This window comes from Maniola hyperantus, chromosome 4 (assembly GCF_902806685.2).
Source record: "Maniola hyperantus chromosome 4, iAphHyp1.2, whole genome shotgun sequence".
Classification (NCBI taxonomy): domain Eukaryota; kingdom Metazoa; phylum Arthropoda; class Insecta; order Lepidoptera; family Nymphalidae; genus Maniola; species Maniola hyperantus.
Genome location: NC_048539.1, coordinates 10,477,235 through 10,496,831, shown reverse-complemented (window position 1 = coordinate 10,496,831; position 19,597 = coordinate 10,477,235). Strand labels below are relative to the sequence as shown.

The 19,597-nt window shown below is 37.0% G+C and overlaps 1 protein-coding gene across 10 annotated transcripts in view; it reads right to left on the bottom strand.

The window, feature by feature from the left end:
* Positions 1-19,597, bottom strand: part of LOC117997230 (protein sickie-like) — a 304,036-nt gene that overhangs the window by 137,443 nt on the left and 146,996 nt on the right. For all 10 annotated transcript variants that reach the window (XM_069509867.1, XM_069509857.1, XM_069509858.1 and 7 more), the window contains one exon: positions 4,225-4,535. In XM_069509867.1, coding sequence (XP_069365968.1) covers positions 4,225-4,535 — 311 coding nt within the window. The remainder of the gene's footprint in view (positions 1-4,224; positions 4,536-19,597) is intronic.

The window sequence follows — 19,597 nt, the reverse complement described above, 5'->3', positions numbered from 1 at the left end:
TGAAAGGCATTCTGAACCAGTGGTAGATGCATTTGACGATTCAAAAGTAGGTACTTGTAAAAGTTTAATTGAATAAAAAATATTTTTATATAGGTACCTATTTATTTATTTATAATTTATATCAAATCTTAAAAAATCTTGTATCTTAATTAGGTATATTCAAACATAAGTAATAACTAATCTCTGGTACAGTATCCGGCAGAAAGTAATGTACATCAGCCTTTAAAATGACGTTTCGGCTTTGTAGAGCGTTGTCGCTGTCACTCATACCTATATGACGTTTTGTCAGTCTCAACGACAGGGACAACGCTCTAAAAATCTGTTATCTCCTTCTAAAGGTCGATGTACATTACCTTCGGTCGCGTACTGTAGGTACCACGGACTTCCGTTATCTGTTGTAGGTACCTATAATTATTAGGTATTGTATGTGCAAATTTATACACGTGAGAATTCGCCTTAAGATTCGTGTGGTATTTGAGTCCCAGTCTGGCAGGGTGCCTTAGATGGTGCATCCCGGTAAGGAAAGTAGACCCATTGTGAGCGACGGTTGTTCACCCACAAGAACTCATGGAATTCTAATGGAAAATGGCCCACTCGTTCGGGAATGCTCTCACTTTTATGTGGCGGTGGTTTTTTTTTTTGTGGCGAATAAACAATTACCTACCTATCTGTGTCGAAATGTTTCGGAAAAAAGTGGCTGTGACATACGAACGGACAGACAGACAGACATGACGAATCTATAAGGGTTCCGTTTTTTTGCCATTCGGCTACGGAACCCTAAAAATGACGGATGCCGTCACCCATATAATACCTACCTAAATCTCAAATGAAAACCCTTTACTTAATTATTTATTGTATTTAGAAACAAACAAGGTAACAATCCTTTACAAATTATTCTCTCTATGCACAAAGGTCGTGAGACGTTCATTGAAGCGGGGAAAATGACGAACAATGGGTTGTTAGTCTTTTGTCGTGAGCTTTGGGATGTCACGTGACATCCGTATTGTCTGCGTATTGCGTAAGCAGGAAAGCGTTGACCGGGACTCGGGAGTCAAGGGGGTTAACTGTAGATTTCGAAGTGGAAAGGACGTTTTTATTTATTTCGACCCCGCGTATTAAAAATATACCTGCGGCAATAATTATTGACCAAAGCAAACTAACGTAGATATAATATAGTGTATGGCCTACTATCATGGAATAAGAGCCCGTGAGAGCCAGACCTTCGTTATTTTATAAAAACTGAAAGTTTCAGTTCCCCAACATAGGTAGGAATGATCAGCGACTATGAATTTTGGATCATTGTGGCTTTGGCAGATAAGTAACAAAGGTGTATAAAATCCACGGGTTAAATCTTACGTCATAGTATAAAATGTCTTCTTCTTGTGCCTCTCCACTACTGCTGCAGGTAAGCCGTCATCTCGTTATATAATTTCCTATCTTTCGCCAAACGAATAAGTTGTGCTACGTTGGCTATCCCATTATCGACGACGCTTCTCTTTCCCTCAATTTTGTCCATCATAATGGTCGGAAGGAAATGGTACCGGTCATGTCTGAGAACATGCCCCAGATGACTGACCTTACTGCGCAAAATTTGGTCTCTATTTTTACCGATGCGTCGTAGGACTTCGACGTTTCTTATTTTTGGGACCCAAGTGTAATCATTTAATCAGTAACCGTATCCGACGTGATTTTTTTGCATGGGTGCAATGCACAGATAAAGACCTAGAGAGTGACATAGGCTACTTTTTATCCCGGGAAATCAAAGAGTTCCCACAGAAAATTTTAATAACCTAACCTAACCTTTAATAACCTAATTCCACGCGAAGTCGCGGGCATCAGCTAGTTTTTTATATTTCATAGAAGTGACGACGGCTGTGACGTGGCGAGGACTCATATTTACATTCCATAGTCAAAGTAGGATAACCTGTTGCTATACTGAGCAAGCACGTCTAATTAATGAGGTCGGTAGTACCCACCACTGGGTAGATGTAAGTAATTTATCTACACTATATCTACACTATTATATTTAATATTATAAAGAGGAAAACTTTGTATGTTTGTTTGTTTGTTTGTTTGTTTGTACTGAATAGGCTCAAATCTACTGGACCGATTTTAAAAATTCTTTCACCATTCGAAAGCTACATTATCCACGAGTAACATAGGCTATATTTTATTTTGGAAAAAAATAGGGTTCCGTAAGATATTTGGGTTTTTCGGACACAAGGTGTAAAAAATCAACCAGAAAAGTTACTTATTTTGCGTACGCTGCCTAAACTATAAAAGATAGAACCATAAAATGTTCTAATTAATTGTAGATCTTATAAATATCTACAAAAAAGTCCGCGACACACTATACCCATCTATGTCGAGTGAGGCACAGCAACCATTTTTTTATTTAAAAATCTTGAATTTTTTTTGGACTACATTTAAACGCGTTTATTTTACTCATGCTATTAATCCTTATCAAAATAGATGATTTCATCACTAAGAACAGTTTATGGAGATAATATTTGGTCTTTGAATGTTTAAAATTGGACGTTTGGTTTTGAAGTTATGGCGAAATTAAAATATTACGATTTCTGCTGCACGGCCCGTTGTCTACACTAATATTATAAAGAGGAAAACTTTGTTTGTTTGTTTGTTTGTTTGTTTGTTTGTTTGTTTGTTTGTTTGTTTGTTTGTTTGTACTGAATAGGCTCAAAAACTACTGGACCGATTTTAAAAATTCTTTCACCATTCGAAAGCTACATTATCCACGAGTAACATAGGCTATATTTTATTTTGGAAAAAAATAGGGTTCCGTAAGATATTTGGGTTTTTCGGACACAAGGTGTAAAAAATCAACCAGAAAAGTTACTTATTTTGCGTACGCTGCCTAAACTATAAAAGATAGAACCATAAAATGTTCTAATTAATTGTAGATCTTATAAATATCTACAAAAAAGTCCGCGACACACTATACCCATCTATGTCGAGTGAGGCACAGCAACCATTTTTTTATTTAAAAATCTTGAATTTTTTTTGGACTACATTTAAACGCGTTTATTTTACTCATGCTATTAATCCTTATCAAAATAAATGATTTCATCACTAAGAACAGTTTATGGAGATAATATTTGGTCTTTGAATGATTAAAATTGGACGTTTGGTTTTGAAGTTATGGCGAAATTAAAATATTACGATTTCTGCTGCACGGCCCGTTGTATTATATAAAGAGGTAATGTCGTTAAGTTTGTTTGTAGGGGGTAATCTTTAGAACTACTGAACCGATTTTAAAAATTCTTTCACCAGTAGAAAGCTACATTATTCCTGAGTGACATAGGCTATACGGGATCTTTAAAAACCTAAATCTACGCGGGCGAAGCCGCGGGGATCAGCTAGTATTATATAAAGAGGTAATGTCGTTAAGTTTGTTTGTAGGGGGTAATCTTTAGAACTACTGAACCGATTTTAAAAATTCTTTCACCAGTAGAAAGCTACATTATTCCTGAGTGACATAGGCTATACGGGATCTTTAAAAACCTAAATCTACGCGGGCGAAGCCGCGGGGATCAGCTATACAAAATAGAGCTACTTACAAATCCACGTGTCATTGAAAAATTGCTTTGCTGTCTAGTTTAATTCTGATTCGAACTTCAAAGTAAAGACCTCGCACCACTTGGTTTTTATTTTTTGAACTCGAAGATCTCCTTAGATTTATGGAACTGCAGACGATTATCAATCTCTTCTATAATTTGAACGCAAAATCTAAAAATGAAATTATTGAACTTAAAATAACCCGTATAATTGCAATTTCGTTGGTTAAAGGCATTAAAGGATAGGCTCTTTTACTCATTATTTATCTATATTCTATGTATTATTGCTTTTCGGCGTAAATGCAACTCTACTTTAATTTCTCTATTATGATTAATAGATGCAGGATGGGCTTGGTTTAGTGAATTTTATAACTATTATGGATATATCTATCATTATTTTACCAGAGTATTGTATTTTACAAATCCCAAAGGTGTTTTTTAATTTTAACTTCTTGCTGAGTTTGAATTTGACTAAAACAACATTTGAGGCCTGAGTACGACATCTAGTAGCAACTTTTGAAAGCTTAAGAGTTTCGCTATTTGTCGCTAGATGGCTTTACTAATTTAATTATATCAAGTTATATTATTGAAATAGTGAGATTAAAATAATTTAAAAAAATACTTAAAAATTTTAGTATTCAACACTTACCTATTTGCTGTTAAAGTTGTCATTTCAATGTTGTTTCCGCAAGCTGTCAGTATTTCATCACTGCTGCCACCTGTTATCCGCTGGACGGAGCTCAAAGAGGCGTCTTCGTTGGCACTCTTCCCCGCGTTCGAAGCATTGCCGCTAGATGACACTGTTCGCTGTTTCGACGCCTGTTTATGTCGGCTCAGTGCAAAAAAGAGCGCCAAGACAGCTTTTAGTTTTGCGTCCCGAATATCAACCGCTGTCACTTGTTCCAATCCTTGCACTTTTTGCGCGTGTAGGAAGTCCAAACAACACTGAACGTTCTCCAACTGGAAAGAAAAGAAAAGTTATTGCAATATGGACAATAATAAGTGAGCGAGAAAATAGGCTTTTCATAATATTATCAGTTGTCACCGTTCTAAAATAAAAACCAATATTCATTGAAAATAGAATTTATTAATTAGAAGAATTTTTTGTTTTATACGACCATTTATTTTCTCTCTCATGTCCACCCATCACCCAATGAGAAAGATGCGTTTCGTCGCCTTGTTCGTTTGTTTCAATTTTCGTCTTTAGGTCCCATCAATATTCCAAAACTGACGTCAATTTATATGTAGGACGATAAAATAGTCAGTGTCAACACAATTTCATTTCTCCTTGGATCATTTAGGCGACAAGCTCATTGGTACTCCCCTCGCGCCGCGCGATGCGTGTGCGCAACATAATCGCACGTAACTCATTAGCAATCACAATGCGGCATTGCACGTCAAACATTTTGCCGAATTATTTTTCATTTAAGAATTGCAAGAATTTTGTTACATATTATACTTAAATAATACGTAATAATATGTAATGAGGCTGGATTTTTAGCTTCCTGATTTTAATTAGGTAGTTAGGTACTTATATGTAGTTATAAACTAACACTAACTGACTGATAGATAACGCACAGAAAGCTATCACTGTAATTAATAGCTACCAAATAGATGATACCCACGACTTCATCCACGTTTTTATAAACTCCCGGGGGAACTCTTTGATTTTCTGGGACCAAAAGTAGCCTATATTATGTCCTTGCCCGGAATATAAGTAGGTAGGTACCAAATTAAAAAAAAACTCTGTACCAAGTTTCGAAAAATCGGTTAAACGGATGGGCCCTGAAAAGCTAGTACACAGACAGACACACTTTTGTATTAATAATAATATTACAATGTCACTCAGCGGGCGGTGGAGAGAGCTATGCTTGGAGTTTCTCTACGTGATCAAATCAGAAATGAGGAGATCCGTAGGAGAACTAGAGTAACCGACATAGCTCAACGGGTTGCGAAGCTGAAGTGGCAATGGGCAGGGCACATAGTTCGTACAACCGATAGACGTTGGGGTCCTAAGGTGCTGGAATGGCGACCTCGCACCGGAAGACGCAGCGTTGGAAGACCCCCCTACTAGGTGGACGGACGACGTCAAATGAGTCGCACGTAGCCGCTGGATTCAGGCGGCGCAAGAGATCTATGTCCAGCAGTGGACGTCTATTCGTTGATGATGATGATGATTAGAATGGATTATCACACCATCTCACGGAACCCAAATATGGAAAACTTAAAAGGGAACACAGTTTTTTCATTGTACAAGACGTCACCAATGTTTGCGTTGGCAGCTGTTGAACAATGGCAAAGGTTTCTTTTGTAAAGCCCTCTCTGTATATCTTCATGAATGGGACAGCAATTGTTATGTTTTTCTTTATGAGCTTATTTTGGAACGCTTTTTCGTTAAAATTTACTATGTTTTGGAATAAAACCGCATTAATATCATCACGTGTAGGGTTGTCAACTTACTTACCAAAATATAAATAATACGCCCACTATTTGATTGCTAAATTGGTACATTATCTATATATGAATATCTACATATTTGTAAATTTTTCTAGTTATACATAACATACTTACCTACTTACCTATTTTGTCAATTTTCGGTTATAGTGGGCGACAGAAAGCGGCTGCTGCATAAACTTAAGATGTAGATAAGTAGGTACAATCACTATCCAAAAAGTCAACTTTACAGGAGGCCAAAAAATCATTTTTTTCTTATAAAAATATGAGAAATACATAAGAATCTATGAATAAATGAATGAATCCTATGCGTAATTTTACCTACTATTTTCAGATATAGATGTTATGGGTACCTAAATGTTATTGTCTCCATAAAACTATATATTATTACTAGCTTATGCCCGCGATTTCGTCCGCGCGGACTACACAAATTACAAACCCCTGTTTTACCCCATTAGGGATTGAATTTTCAAAAATCCTTACTTAGCGCATGTTTGTCTAAATCATAATAGCAATCTGTCTGCCAAATTTCAGCCCGATCCGTCCAAAAGTTTAAGCTATGCGTTAATAGATCTGTCAGTCAGTCCGTCGATCAGTCAACTTTTCGTTTTATATATTTATACATAATATTTATGTATATAGATTATCACAATTGAGCGACACGAGCTCGCCAAGACCTCAGAAGAGGCCGACCGAAACTCGAACGCCAGAGATGTTTTCTTTCATATCTCCGTTTTTTAAACTGACAACCCTACACGGGTGTTGTTCAAAAATATTATCATAATGTATTCAGGCGTTACAAGAAACACTTAAAAGTTAAGGATGTTATGAGTGTTGTAATGTTGTATTTTACCAACGCGCAACGTTACCAACACTCTGCGGTCGTTTTTCTTTTCGAGGACACGTTTAAAGGGAACTGTTATCGATCTTAAGTAATAACTTTTAAGTATGATTATAAGTACTTAACAAAATTATCCATCAACATTAACTTGATGATGTCAAAGGAAAAAAATGTTCGCCGATTTTGTGTCATATAAAAATTTGACGATTTTATTTTAATTTCATGAGAATTGGAAGTTACATTTGCGTAGAACTTCACTTTACCTTACTGCCTTTAACAGTAAGTAAAAAATTATAAGTATTTTGACATCGCGTTCGAAGGCAACGTAACTTGTCTCGAATAAATAAAAAAAATATGCTGTAAACAGCACTTTTTCTATTAGATTCATATTGGAACTGCTGAGCACTGCTGAGCACCAAAGTCTAAACACAAGACCGTAGGGATGAGAAAAATGTTTTAATAAGTTATTTAAGTACCTAAATACACTTTAATTCATAATTGCTCCATAACTAGACAGAAATTATGATGTAATTTAAATTATTACAATAGTAGCAATGCAGATCTAAAAGCCAAATTAGCCCAGTTGCGTTACGCAAGAAGGGTCGGCGTCGCTCCTTATAGGGCTCGTCTACCAGATCTCATAAAGTCATAAGTCATAAGTCACAGTGCTTACTCGGACTCCAGTGTTTACACGGAATAATAAAATAGCCTGCGATGCTCACACAAGTAGGTAAAGCATCTGTTCAGTTTAGGGTTCCGACTACTTATCACTTCGTTTTCTGTCTATCTGTCTATCAAGACCGGCAAGAGAATCAAAACCTAGTGCCTATAAGGTGCTTCCCGTTGACCTAGAATCGGTCTTAGGAGCACAAGTAAAGGAAATTGGTGAATTTGTGGATACATAAAAATAAATAAAAATCTGTTTTAGAATGTACAGGTAAAGCCTTTTCATGATACCCCGTATAGTTATCTTACTTTGAAAATTGAAAATACTAATTTTTTGTTCATGAACACATTTTTTTTTGTGATGTAACCATAAATTTATGGTAATCTACCTACTAAATTTATGATTCTAGGTCAACAGGAAGTACCCTATAGGTTTTATTGACAGACACGACGGACAGACGGACAGACGGACAGGCATACAGATAACAATAAGGGTGCCTTTTTTCCTTTTGAGGTACGGAACCCTAAAAAGTATTAGGTATTTCTTGTATGGTACGGAACCTTTCCTGTGTAAGTTGGTACCTCTCACCTGAGGACTGTAGATAACTGATAACTGAATTTTTGAGTAACTAATGAATGTAGGTAAATGTTATTCTTTGCTCTTTAATTGATATTTTATAGACCAATCACCAATCAATTTTGGATAATAAGTAGGTATTTCTCCGAGTAAGCGACATGAGCGAAGTACTGTGATGGCACTGCAACAAAAAGCCACTAATCAATCGAAGAAATTCTTACAAACAATATTTAACCTCGATGAAACCAAACTGGGATTGACAATATAATACCAACCCATATCTGTAGGACGAATCATATAGGTTTCCCTTTATGCGTTGTATGACAGCTGTCTCTCCAACACGACAATAGTGTGTCCACGGCATTACTTAACGAGATAACATCAAAGGTTTCGACTTTCCCTTAAAGACATGACATGAGTTCAAGTTTACATAGCATGTGGACACTCCCTGTGTCCCACTAGTAAGGCTTCTACTATACATCGTCGGGCAGCTGTCCTATACCTATCTTAAGCATGACGTAAGAACCTAGGCCACTTTATAAAGAAATAGGTACTTAAGGATGATTTGTGCTAGACCGTGCCGGGCCCAAGCCGTGCCGCGTCCGAGGCAACAGATTGGGAATTTGTATGAGATCACATCAGACCGTGCCGTGATCGAGGCATCCGAGCCTCGTTCGGGTTACGTTTCTTCATTCAAAGTTGCAATCCGTGGTTCGTCTGCACGTCGCTCGGACGTGGCACGGCTCGGGCCCGGCACTGTCTAGCAACGCATTCAAAGTGGACCGCAGGTACACGTCCTCCCTTATATGACCCGTAACCGTAATGACCGTGCTAGGCATGTGTGCTGGTCATCCATGGTCCAAGGTGCATGCTGGAATGGTGACTTTGCGGTTAAAGCGCAGCGTTGACAGGGAACCCCCCCCCCCCCCCTCCCTCCACTACGTGCGTGGACATCAAAGAAATCTCTGCAATAGATCCTAGTATTTTTTAAAGTGGACGTCTATCGGTTGAGGACCACGACAAAGGCACGGCACATTAAGTAAACGTTAGTTATACAAGTGACTACAAAAGGAACGTGGCATGGGCACCACACCGCCACGTTGAAAATCTATGTACCTATCAGATAATCTGTCCATGCCACTGTGTATAAAAGGCACTAAATTCACAAGTTCAGTAGACCAAGCAAAATTAGTGCGACAACGCTTTCTAACGACTTTTTCATGGACAAAAAATTGCGCAGGTAGCGATAGAGATAAATAATTGTGTCACGCTGATTGTGCTCGGGGTGCAGAACACGAAATTATTTGCATGCCATCAAGAAACATTTGGTCAAAGTCACGAACAATTTTATAACAATATTGTAACCGCAACATAATTTAAGCAGATAAGATCAGAACTTTCAGCTTTCCTTAAAAGATTTTTGGTCAGGCTGAATAAGGTAAACATTTTCGTTAACTTGATTAATATTAAGAAGGCAACTTAATGCGTTTAAATTATCACTTAATTCATTCTTAATAAAGGGAATTTATGGGATCTGTATACTTTACACTGTGACCGTGACTGTTAAAAAAATCGCAAAATATTATTTACTAGCGACCCATCCCGGCTTCGCACGAGTAGCTTATTACAATTGTCTCTAATTTTTCTAAATCTCTAATTTATTAAATTAAAAAAATATTAAAATAAAATATAGCCTTTGTTATTCAGGAATAATGTAGCTTTCTACTGGTGAAAGGATTTTCAAAATTGGTTCAGTAGTTCAAACTTTACCTCTTTATAATATTAGCATAGATTAAATTCTTATTACAAGTACCTAAGTACAGCTGTTATTGAATACTGTACAGTACGCCGCAGAAAATTATGTACATCGGCCTTTAGAATCACATTTCGGCTTTGTAGAGCGTAGTCTCTGTCACTCATACCTATGTTTTGTCGGTGTCAACGACAGAGACAACGCTCTACAAAACAGCTATCTCTTTCTAAAGGTCGATGTACATTATTTTCTGCCGCGTACTGTACGAGTATGCATCCTATCGAGGACAAGACACAATCTTATTGACACAAAAACCATTAGGGTGATAAAACGACCGGACCTTTTGTTCTCTAAATCATCATCATCATGATCAATCCATCACCTTCTCCTCTCAGAATGAAAAGGGGTTGGCCTTAGTTTACCTACCACGCTGGCGAAGTGAGGATTGGACAGACTTCACACACTTTTGAGAACATTATAGAGAACTCTCTGGCATGCAGGTTTCTTCACGATCTTCTCCTTCGCCGTTAAAGCAAATGATATTTAATCGCTGAAAACGTACTTAACTCTGAAAATTTGTAGATGCGTGCCCGAAATCGAACCCCTGACACTAGACTATCAGCCAGTCAGAGTAAATTAAGCTCATATAATTTTGTTGTTGACAAGTCTGTAGAATTAAATCAATTGTACCTAAACCTTAACGAAATTAACCGACAATGTGGCTAATTCCATTGTACACAATCTCTAAACTAAACTAAAATGACACATCTAAATCTATTACTATCCCTTTCATAATGTTGCTTGGGGAAAAGGATAGCACTAGATTTAGACCTGTTAATTTAGTTTAGTTTAGAGATTGTGTACAAGAGAATCGGCCCCAATGTCAGATTCATGTAGCGTTTTGAATCCAAAGCGTTGCTAACAAATTGCGGACACTTGTTAATTTAGATGGCGACGAAATTAATTTGTTGATGATTTTAATGGATACATTAAGGACCACATGACACTCTGAAGTTATGTAGCGATCCGTAAGTGTTTTCTTTTGATTTATTGTTATTGTAGATATTTTTTTTACAATTACTAAGTATCAGTTACTTAGGTAGTAATTGTACAAAAATTTCCTAACATCTCAGTTTAATACCGGGCAAAACATTTATTAATTACTAGCTGATGCCCGCGACTTCGTCCGCGTGAAATTAGGTTTTTTAAATAGTTCCGTGGGAACTCTTTGATTTTCCGGGATAAAAGCCTATGTCACTCCAGGTCTCCAGGTCTTTATCTATACCTATCCATGCAAAAACTCACGTCAATCCGTTGCATCGTTGCGACGTGATTGAAGGACAAACCAACAAACAAACACATTTTCCCATTTCTAATTTTCGATAGTATAGACTATAGATAGTAGTCATAGTGACGTATCGGAACGCCTCCTTATTAGCTGACATCAAATAAGAATGTTTCCCACAAAATATCGATTAAAATATACCTAGTAATGTTGATAGTATCGATTTCATACCGATTTATCATACATAATGGTAGCAGGTTGCTGGAAAGTTAATAGCGCACGGGACCCAATACAAATTCGCACGTGCCTGGTTCCAGTTACGCTGAATTTAAATATTTTATTCCGAATATTCCATACCAGCATTGGAAATGCGATACAATTATTAAAAAGCAGTCTTCGGCCGTTTAGCATTTCATTTCTCCGAGGCCATTCTTACTTCAAATTGAACGCGATTATGTTGTTTGCAAATATTATTCGTACCTACTTACGAATATTATTGTAATAGCTAATGCCCGTGACTTCATCGCTTTAATTTTTAATTTTTCGGGATAAAACGTAGCCCATGCAACAAAATCACGTCGATTCGTTACGACGTGATTAAAGACCAACTAACAAACAAACACACTTTCGCATACATGTGGGTAGTGATTCGTAAATTTATGCAATACTAGCTTATTCCCGTGACTTCGTCCGCGTGGACTACACAAATTTAAACCCCTATTTGACCCCCTTAGGGATTGAATTTTCAAAAGTCCTTTCTTAGCGGATGTCGACGTCATAATACTTAGCTGTCTGGATGCAGCCCGATCCATCCAGTAGTTTAAGCTTTGCGTTGATAGATCAGTCATTCAGTCAGTCAGTCAGTCAGCTTTTCCTTTAGGTATATAGACTAAATCTCATCTAAGTAGGTACAGACCGCTGGGGTTTGGAATTTTGTATGAAAGACCGTCATTTTTCAAGCAATAGGTATCTATGAAAATTTGTATTTGGGCTTCCGAGCAAAAATGAAGGGTTACGTTTTAAATAATTTTTCATAATTCCACCCCTTCACTGATTTAAAAAAAATCCACTCGAGCATATACGGGTCAGCCAGAAGCCTATATAAACGCTGAAAGTCAAGTGCATCCCGTTATTCAGGCTTAGGTCACGGCGCACGAGTCGGAAGTGTGTCGAGGCCTGCGACTACTGGAGACAGGGCTTCCAACGTGTGATAAGGTTAATAAAAATACTTTAATTTTTTATTACCAACTCTTAAGCTTCGTCCACGCTACTGAAAATTTGCGTTCTTCGACGAAAATTTGAATCCTTCGTCTTTACGTGAAAAATTTGCGGTGCAACGTTCAACGCTTGATATTGAAGCAAATTTTTATAAGTACAAAGCATGTTTCGAGTATGTTAGGTGATGATGCTCGCGGCTTCGTCCGGGTAAGTTTCGGTTTTTAAAAAATCTGTGGGAACTCTGGGATTTTCCGGGATAAAAGTAGCCTATCTATCCATCTTCAGAATGCAAACTATCTATATTGTACCAAATAGATGATGCCTACGACTTCTTCGGTGTGGTTAAGGTTCTTTCAGTACCCCGTGGGAAATTTTTGTTTCCCATCGAGTTTTGACAAAATTTTAGATTGATATTAATTTCAAGTCTCAAAATTATATATAGGTAAACAACAATTTTTGTCCGTATATAATATTTGCTCCAAAAATCTACTGAATTAAGTATTCATTGGTAAAAATAATAATATTATCTACTTATATCATGTTTATTCTCCTTATTACAGCTAATTTGCATTTTTATTGTAAAATGGCAAGGCTAGGAGAAAATGTTACAAGAACAATACGTAGATAATGTTATTTTTACCATAATGTAGAGTTCTGCATAATGTTCTCAAAGGTATGTTAAGTATGCCAATCTTCACTTGGCCACTACGACTTAAACCCTTGTCATTCTGAGAAGAGACCATGTTCAGTGGTGGGTCGGCAATGAGTTGGGGGTAGATGATGATTATAATCAGAAGCTTTTAGGAAGGTACCGTTGTTCAACCCTATCTGAAAGTTGTTATCTGCGTACGCGCAGATTTTACACCCAGCATACGACAGACGGGTGTAATTAACTCGAAAACTGTTCAATTTTAATAAACAAGCTACAGCACAGCAGATAGCTTATCGGTGGTATATTTTACCTTACGCGCGCGAAAGGTGTTATTATGTAAATTGGACATAATTTAATTTTTCTTTGAATAACTGAAAGTAACGCAGGTATTCATGGAAATATTGTTTATTTCCAAGTAGGTACCTATAATAACTACTTATGCTACTCTTTGCGTCGTATTCCTTCATTAGTGAGGGTCATGACTCTTTTCCATTAATTACATAATGGTAGGAGTTTTCTTGGGATAATAATGCGGAGTATTTCTATTGCATCAGAGAACGCGTGTCTTAGGTTCGTATCTATAGGAATATTTGCCTCGTTTGCTGGCTTATTTGTTAACTAGCTGATGCCCGCGACTTCGTTCGTGTGAATTTAGGTTTTTTTTTAATCCCGTGGGATCCCTTTGGTTTTCCGGCATACAAAGTAGGTCCTTAACTATATTCATGCAAAAAATTCCGCCAATCTGTTGCCCTGTTGCGACGTGATTGCAGGACAAACCAACAAACCAATAAGCCACCAAACAAACACTTTCGTATTTATAATAGGTAATATTATATGGGTGGTGATTTGCCACTTCTAGCTCAAACATTACCTAGAGGGCATGTCACCAAACAACAATGCTGGAAATCTAGATAAGGATTGTATTAAGGAGAAATTAAGGGGGTCCCACCACAGAAAAATGATAAGCAGCTTATTTCCACTTCCGTGGTTTCCATAGAACCTACATCCCCGTAGACGTCGTGGGCAAAAGCTAGTTCATAATATTATTATACAGTAGGCTTACTGTACATAAATTATACGCGTGCGAGAAGTGAGGCACCTAAATCGTCTTTAAACATGCTCGAAAAACGATGCTAGAAGAATCCTTGATTTACGACCTGCTACACGTAAACGGCTAAACATTTTCCTTCATATTAAGGCGTAATAAATCAAGATAAAGTCGCCCCTCTATGGGGTGAAGTGAAAAGATATCAATTTAACAGAACAACGCGCGATGGCGGTCACGCGAACACATATGGGCATAATAACCCGTTATTAGGTAGGTTATTGTGTGTAAAAGGTAATAAAAGGAAATCGCTCAATAATTTACTTCATTTTTTATTAGCAATCTTTTTGCATTAAGTTTGTCTAGTCTGTAACAACAAAGGATACTTGAAGAGATGTGATATTACATGGTTTGATTTAATAACAAAAACAAAATATTACTTCACAATTTTCCAGAAATTTTTTCACAGTCTCTAAGCATACAAGTAATTGACAATTGATGTTTTAATAAGTCGTAATTTAAACAAAATCACTACTGCCTGCCAAAAAAATTTCAATTGCCAGAATGTGTTCACGAATTTAGAATAAAGAAACTCACATACATGAACCCTTAAAACATTTACACAATTTCTAGGCAAGCACGCTCCAACCTAGACCTCATCATTGCTCTGTTTCTCAGGCATGATTGTAGTCAAACCACAGACTAGCATCTATAGACGCCTAATAGCCGGACACCCCCAATTTCCAAGCTTAGGCAGTTGCTTAGCATAAAAGTCGGCCCACGCCAATCACAACAAAGTATTCTCCCCTGTCCCCCGCCAAAATTTTCACAAAATTTTTTGGGCAGCCTAGCCGTGTAAAAATTATGTGTATTGAATTTAGCTATGTTCATACAAGCCTAAAATAAGGTAGGTCTGCATTATCATTATTTTGAGTCATTTAACATTTAAGAAGTCCAGTGACCCACTGACTTCACTCTTAACTATTATTCGTGAGAGCTTGGGTTACCTCATGTTTCATTATCTTCGTTAAGTCCTACCCATTAACTGCTTTCCCTATACACCGTGTTCTTAAGGCGTGAGTACACGAAAAACTCTTTTTTCATGGTTAATTTTAAAAAATTAAGACCAAGAATTATTTTTACCCAAAATTAAGTTAAACAACATTAGTTCAATTATTAAGGTAAAGAACGAAAACAATAAAAAAAACAAAAATTGAAAATCATGTAATGAAATGAAAGAATCAAGAAATGACTAGGTATTAATTTAAACTGTCTCTGTCAGCTAACAAAATCAACACTATTTATTGATTGTTCTTTTACAAAATTATGTGAATATTATGTGAATACTAGCTGACGCCCGCGACTTCGTCCGCGTGGATTTAGGTTTTTAACAATCCCAAGGGAACTCTTTGGTTTTCCGGGATAAAAAGTAGTCTATGCCACTCTCCAGGTCTTTGGCTATACCCGTGCAAAAAATCACGTCAATCCGTTGCTCCGTTGCGACGTGATTGAAGGACAAACCAACAAAGAAACAAATCAACAAACCAATAAACCAGCACACCAACAAACAAACACACTTTCGCATTTATTATAATGGTACGGATTATCATGAAATACTTTCAGCTAACTCTTTATTTCTATAAAATACCTACTAGCAGTTTTAAAAATAATTAGGTAAGTATCCTAATATAAAAAAAATATGTATGAGTCTCAGTTTTATTTTTGTTCATATAGAAACTTCTGTACTCACCATTAATTTCAACGTAAGCACAACCTTCCTTGAAAGTCGTAAATCTGTCATATATATTATATTTCGGTCGAGGCGGTTCCGATGGCCGGAACAAATCTGTGACTGACTTGTTTTGTACGCTTACAATGTATTTTTTTTTTTTTTTTTTTAATACAATAAACTTAAAGCTAGCCTTATCTAATTACTATATAAATCATGACCGCGTGGAATGGTGCCAAGAATACTGGCTGCATTTCCGCGCTGGACAGCCAGGCTGATCCGCTGCGCAAAAAATGAGCCAGCCCTTCTGTCACCAGTTGAGGCTATTAATCGCGGTGAAATGTCTCGTAAAAAATTTTTAGCACTAAGACTCCATGGCCCCAGGGTCTCCACTGCAAACGGCACAAAAATGTAACTCTCTATAAGAGAGGCATACTTGCGCCGCTTGCCGTTTTCAGCTGTTTCTGCTGCGGCTCCCGGTCTTGATGCTGTCTTCCTGATATGACACGGGGCCAATGTGTCAACGCAAGTTGCGTCCCACATTAGCGCCCGTCCCCGTTCCCAGGGAACCAGCGTCAATGTATTTTTACAATTAGTAATAATTAATATTTCCTAGTAGCTCTGATTGCCTAGTGGTTAGAATAAGGAGGTCCGAAATCCGAATTTGGACTTTTCATTTTCTTTGTGCCTTGGGGAACACGTTAAATCAATAATATGTGATAATATAATCGTCAAACCAATATGATTTGAAATAATCTGCCCACCGAAATATTATCCCAAAAACCCACTACCACTTTGTAATTAATGGGATGGGGTCATGACTCTTAGAAATGAGGAAAACGATGCAGAGAGAGATTACTAAGCTGTCCTTTATTATGATTCTAATAAAACAACCTGTTAAAAATATTTTTATTAATATACACCAGGCTTAAAATATGCAAATTCATAAAACTAGTAGAAACCAAAGAGTCGCATCAGTCAAATAAATTCTGAGTGTATAATACAACAGATTCAAACAACGGCTCATCCTATTCTCATTTGAAACGCATTGTAAGTCATAACACTCGTGAGAGCTCAAAAGTGTACTTATGAAACGGCGTAGTAAATTTGATGTATAACGGTTTCCTGATGGTGCATTTTACTTTTGTAAAATGTAGTGGGTTGCGAGGCTTTTAAATGCATTAAGTCATAATCGTAGACGGAAACTTGAGGAAAGATTCTGTGTGTCTTTGTATAGTGGATTTCTAGACAATATGCGTAATTTAAAAAAAAATTGCATTATCATCATCATGATGAACCCATTACCGGTCTACTACTGAGCACGGGTCTCTTCTTAGAGTGAAAAGGGGTTATAGTCCAACACGCTGGCCAAATGCGGATTGGCGGAGAATATCATGAAGAACTTTCAGGCGTACAGGCTTCCTCGCGATGTTTTCCTTTACCGTTAAAGCATGCGTAACACGCACATAGTTCTGAAAAGTAACAGGTGCATGCGTATCAAATCGGGATCGAACTCCCGACCTCCCGAATATGAGGCCGACATCTTAATCACTAGGCTATCACCACACTCAAAAAAATTATTTGGTGAAAAAAAATCTTTTTTAATAGTATCTATAGATCATTCAAGTTTCGTTGATAACTTTAGAGAAATAAAATAAAGCAGATGAAATTATCACGAAACGTGAACGGTGTGGAAGAAAACCGAAAAGATGACGAGATAAATTATTGACAAAATAAAGGTAGGTATTGAGCTGGCTAAATACTGGCTACAACATTCGTGCTGAGGATAAATAGAGCACAACAGTGTCTCAACAATCCCAGGAAGAAAAGGATGCCTTGTTAGACAGATATATAGTAAAATAAACTAAACTTACAATCTACATTTGCTATGTATCCAAAAGACTAACTGTGCAGATGTTAATGGAGAAGACTACGTGACATATAAATATCAATACTTTCACATACAAATAAGAATTGGCAAAACATAAGTCGGTCACTTCTATTCGCAACTTGCAATCATTATAAATAGCTCTTGTATGTTTGTCTGAAAGCATTACAAGCCTCGAAGTTGGAGCCGAACAATAAACAAAAGAAAATTTTAATTGACCCCCGGAAATCCAAAACAATAAAGCGAATGGTTTTGTTCCCATTCTGCAGTTTCACCGCCATGTTTGCTCCGCTATATTCGCCGCGTGCCGACTGCAATTGCAACTCGTGGTTTGACTACGAAACTATTAGTAGACATTCAAGTATTGGTGCTAAGAGTACGTAACAATGTTTGACTGAAAAAAATTGACATGAAAATCAACTAAAAATAAATATGCAGCAATACGACACCAGTCTTCGGAAGATGCTGATTCCAAAATCACGAGTACTAATGATAACTGCCGAGATCGTAACCCGTCGTATCCTAGATGTTGCTCAGACTAAAAAAACCAGTTGTCACACCCATCCGTAATGCCATTCACAATAGACAGAAGTAGTCTAAGATCGTAAGACAGTGCTACCTCGAAGGTGGAACGATCCTCAGAGGAAAATTCGCGAGAAAAAAATGATGGTTTTGCGCAGAAGAAATAAAAAACGATAAATAAGTACCAAAAGCTGAACTTAATTAATACCCCAGTGAGGGCTTAATTTAATTTTTTTCGTTACAAAATTTTCCCATTTTGATCAAAATATTACGAAACGATTCGCAAAAATATTGCTCGAGGTTATTAAAATAAAAACAGTACCTACTCCCATCAATTATGTTAATTGAACTGGGAAATTTATTTCAACGCGCTTTTTGCTTTATAAAATTCATGTGATACCGATTCAAATCGAACCGAATTGGATGGTAGCTTGTCCATCGGCACATTATAATTTATAACCAACGTAATTTTACAAGTTCAAGGTCTGTGTCACACGTGTTCGGCTCACTAAGCAACGTGTATTGTATAGGTATGTGTTTTAAATATCAAATTAGTCTTTTTTATTTTTTTATTATGTCGAGTGAACTTCTTGATGCTCTTTTGAATATAATATTTAAAAATCATGTCTAAAGGACCTTATATCGATACCCCAATGAAAATTGATGATACTGTCCACTGTCTAACATGGAATCAGAAATGGACTTTGCTCAGACCTTAAAAATAAGTTATTATGATGTTGACATAAATTCAAAATAGCGTTTTGAAAAACCATCCCTTATAATTAAACATCTTTGCACGACTAACTATTAGGGCTCCATTAATAAACCAGACGATAGCATTTAGCATGCATTGCATGCAATGACTGATATGGTACAGGATTATCTAGGTCACACAGATATAAGGTAGATCCGTCAGTCACAGCAGTGACTGTTGTAAAATTGACACCAAAACCTATCATCTAAAATGGATCTCTTAGAAATTGTACTACGCGTAGACGTTACCTTTTGGATATATTACATTAAATGAGTGATGGGGCAGAGAGTTATCTGGATAACGCAGTCATAAATTTATCTGTCAGTCATAAGAGTAGAATGTAGCAAAATTGACAGAAAAACCTATCATCCAATGGATTCTTTAGAAGTATTACTACGAGATAGTGGAAAAACTATCTTCGAAATCCGGTAGGTAGTCGGTATAATTTTTCCCCTACTACATTTTGTGTAGAAAAAGAAACTATTCGCAAAACTTCGGTAGATAGGTATGCGAGATGCCTGCATTAAGGGAGCATTGCACTCCCCAAATTGCATGACTCGCTCCAGGGCTTACATGGGGCGTTGATGAATCAGTGCACCAGAACTCATCTTTTTAATTTTTGTATCTGCACCGAACCT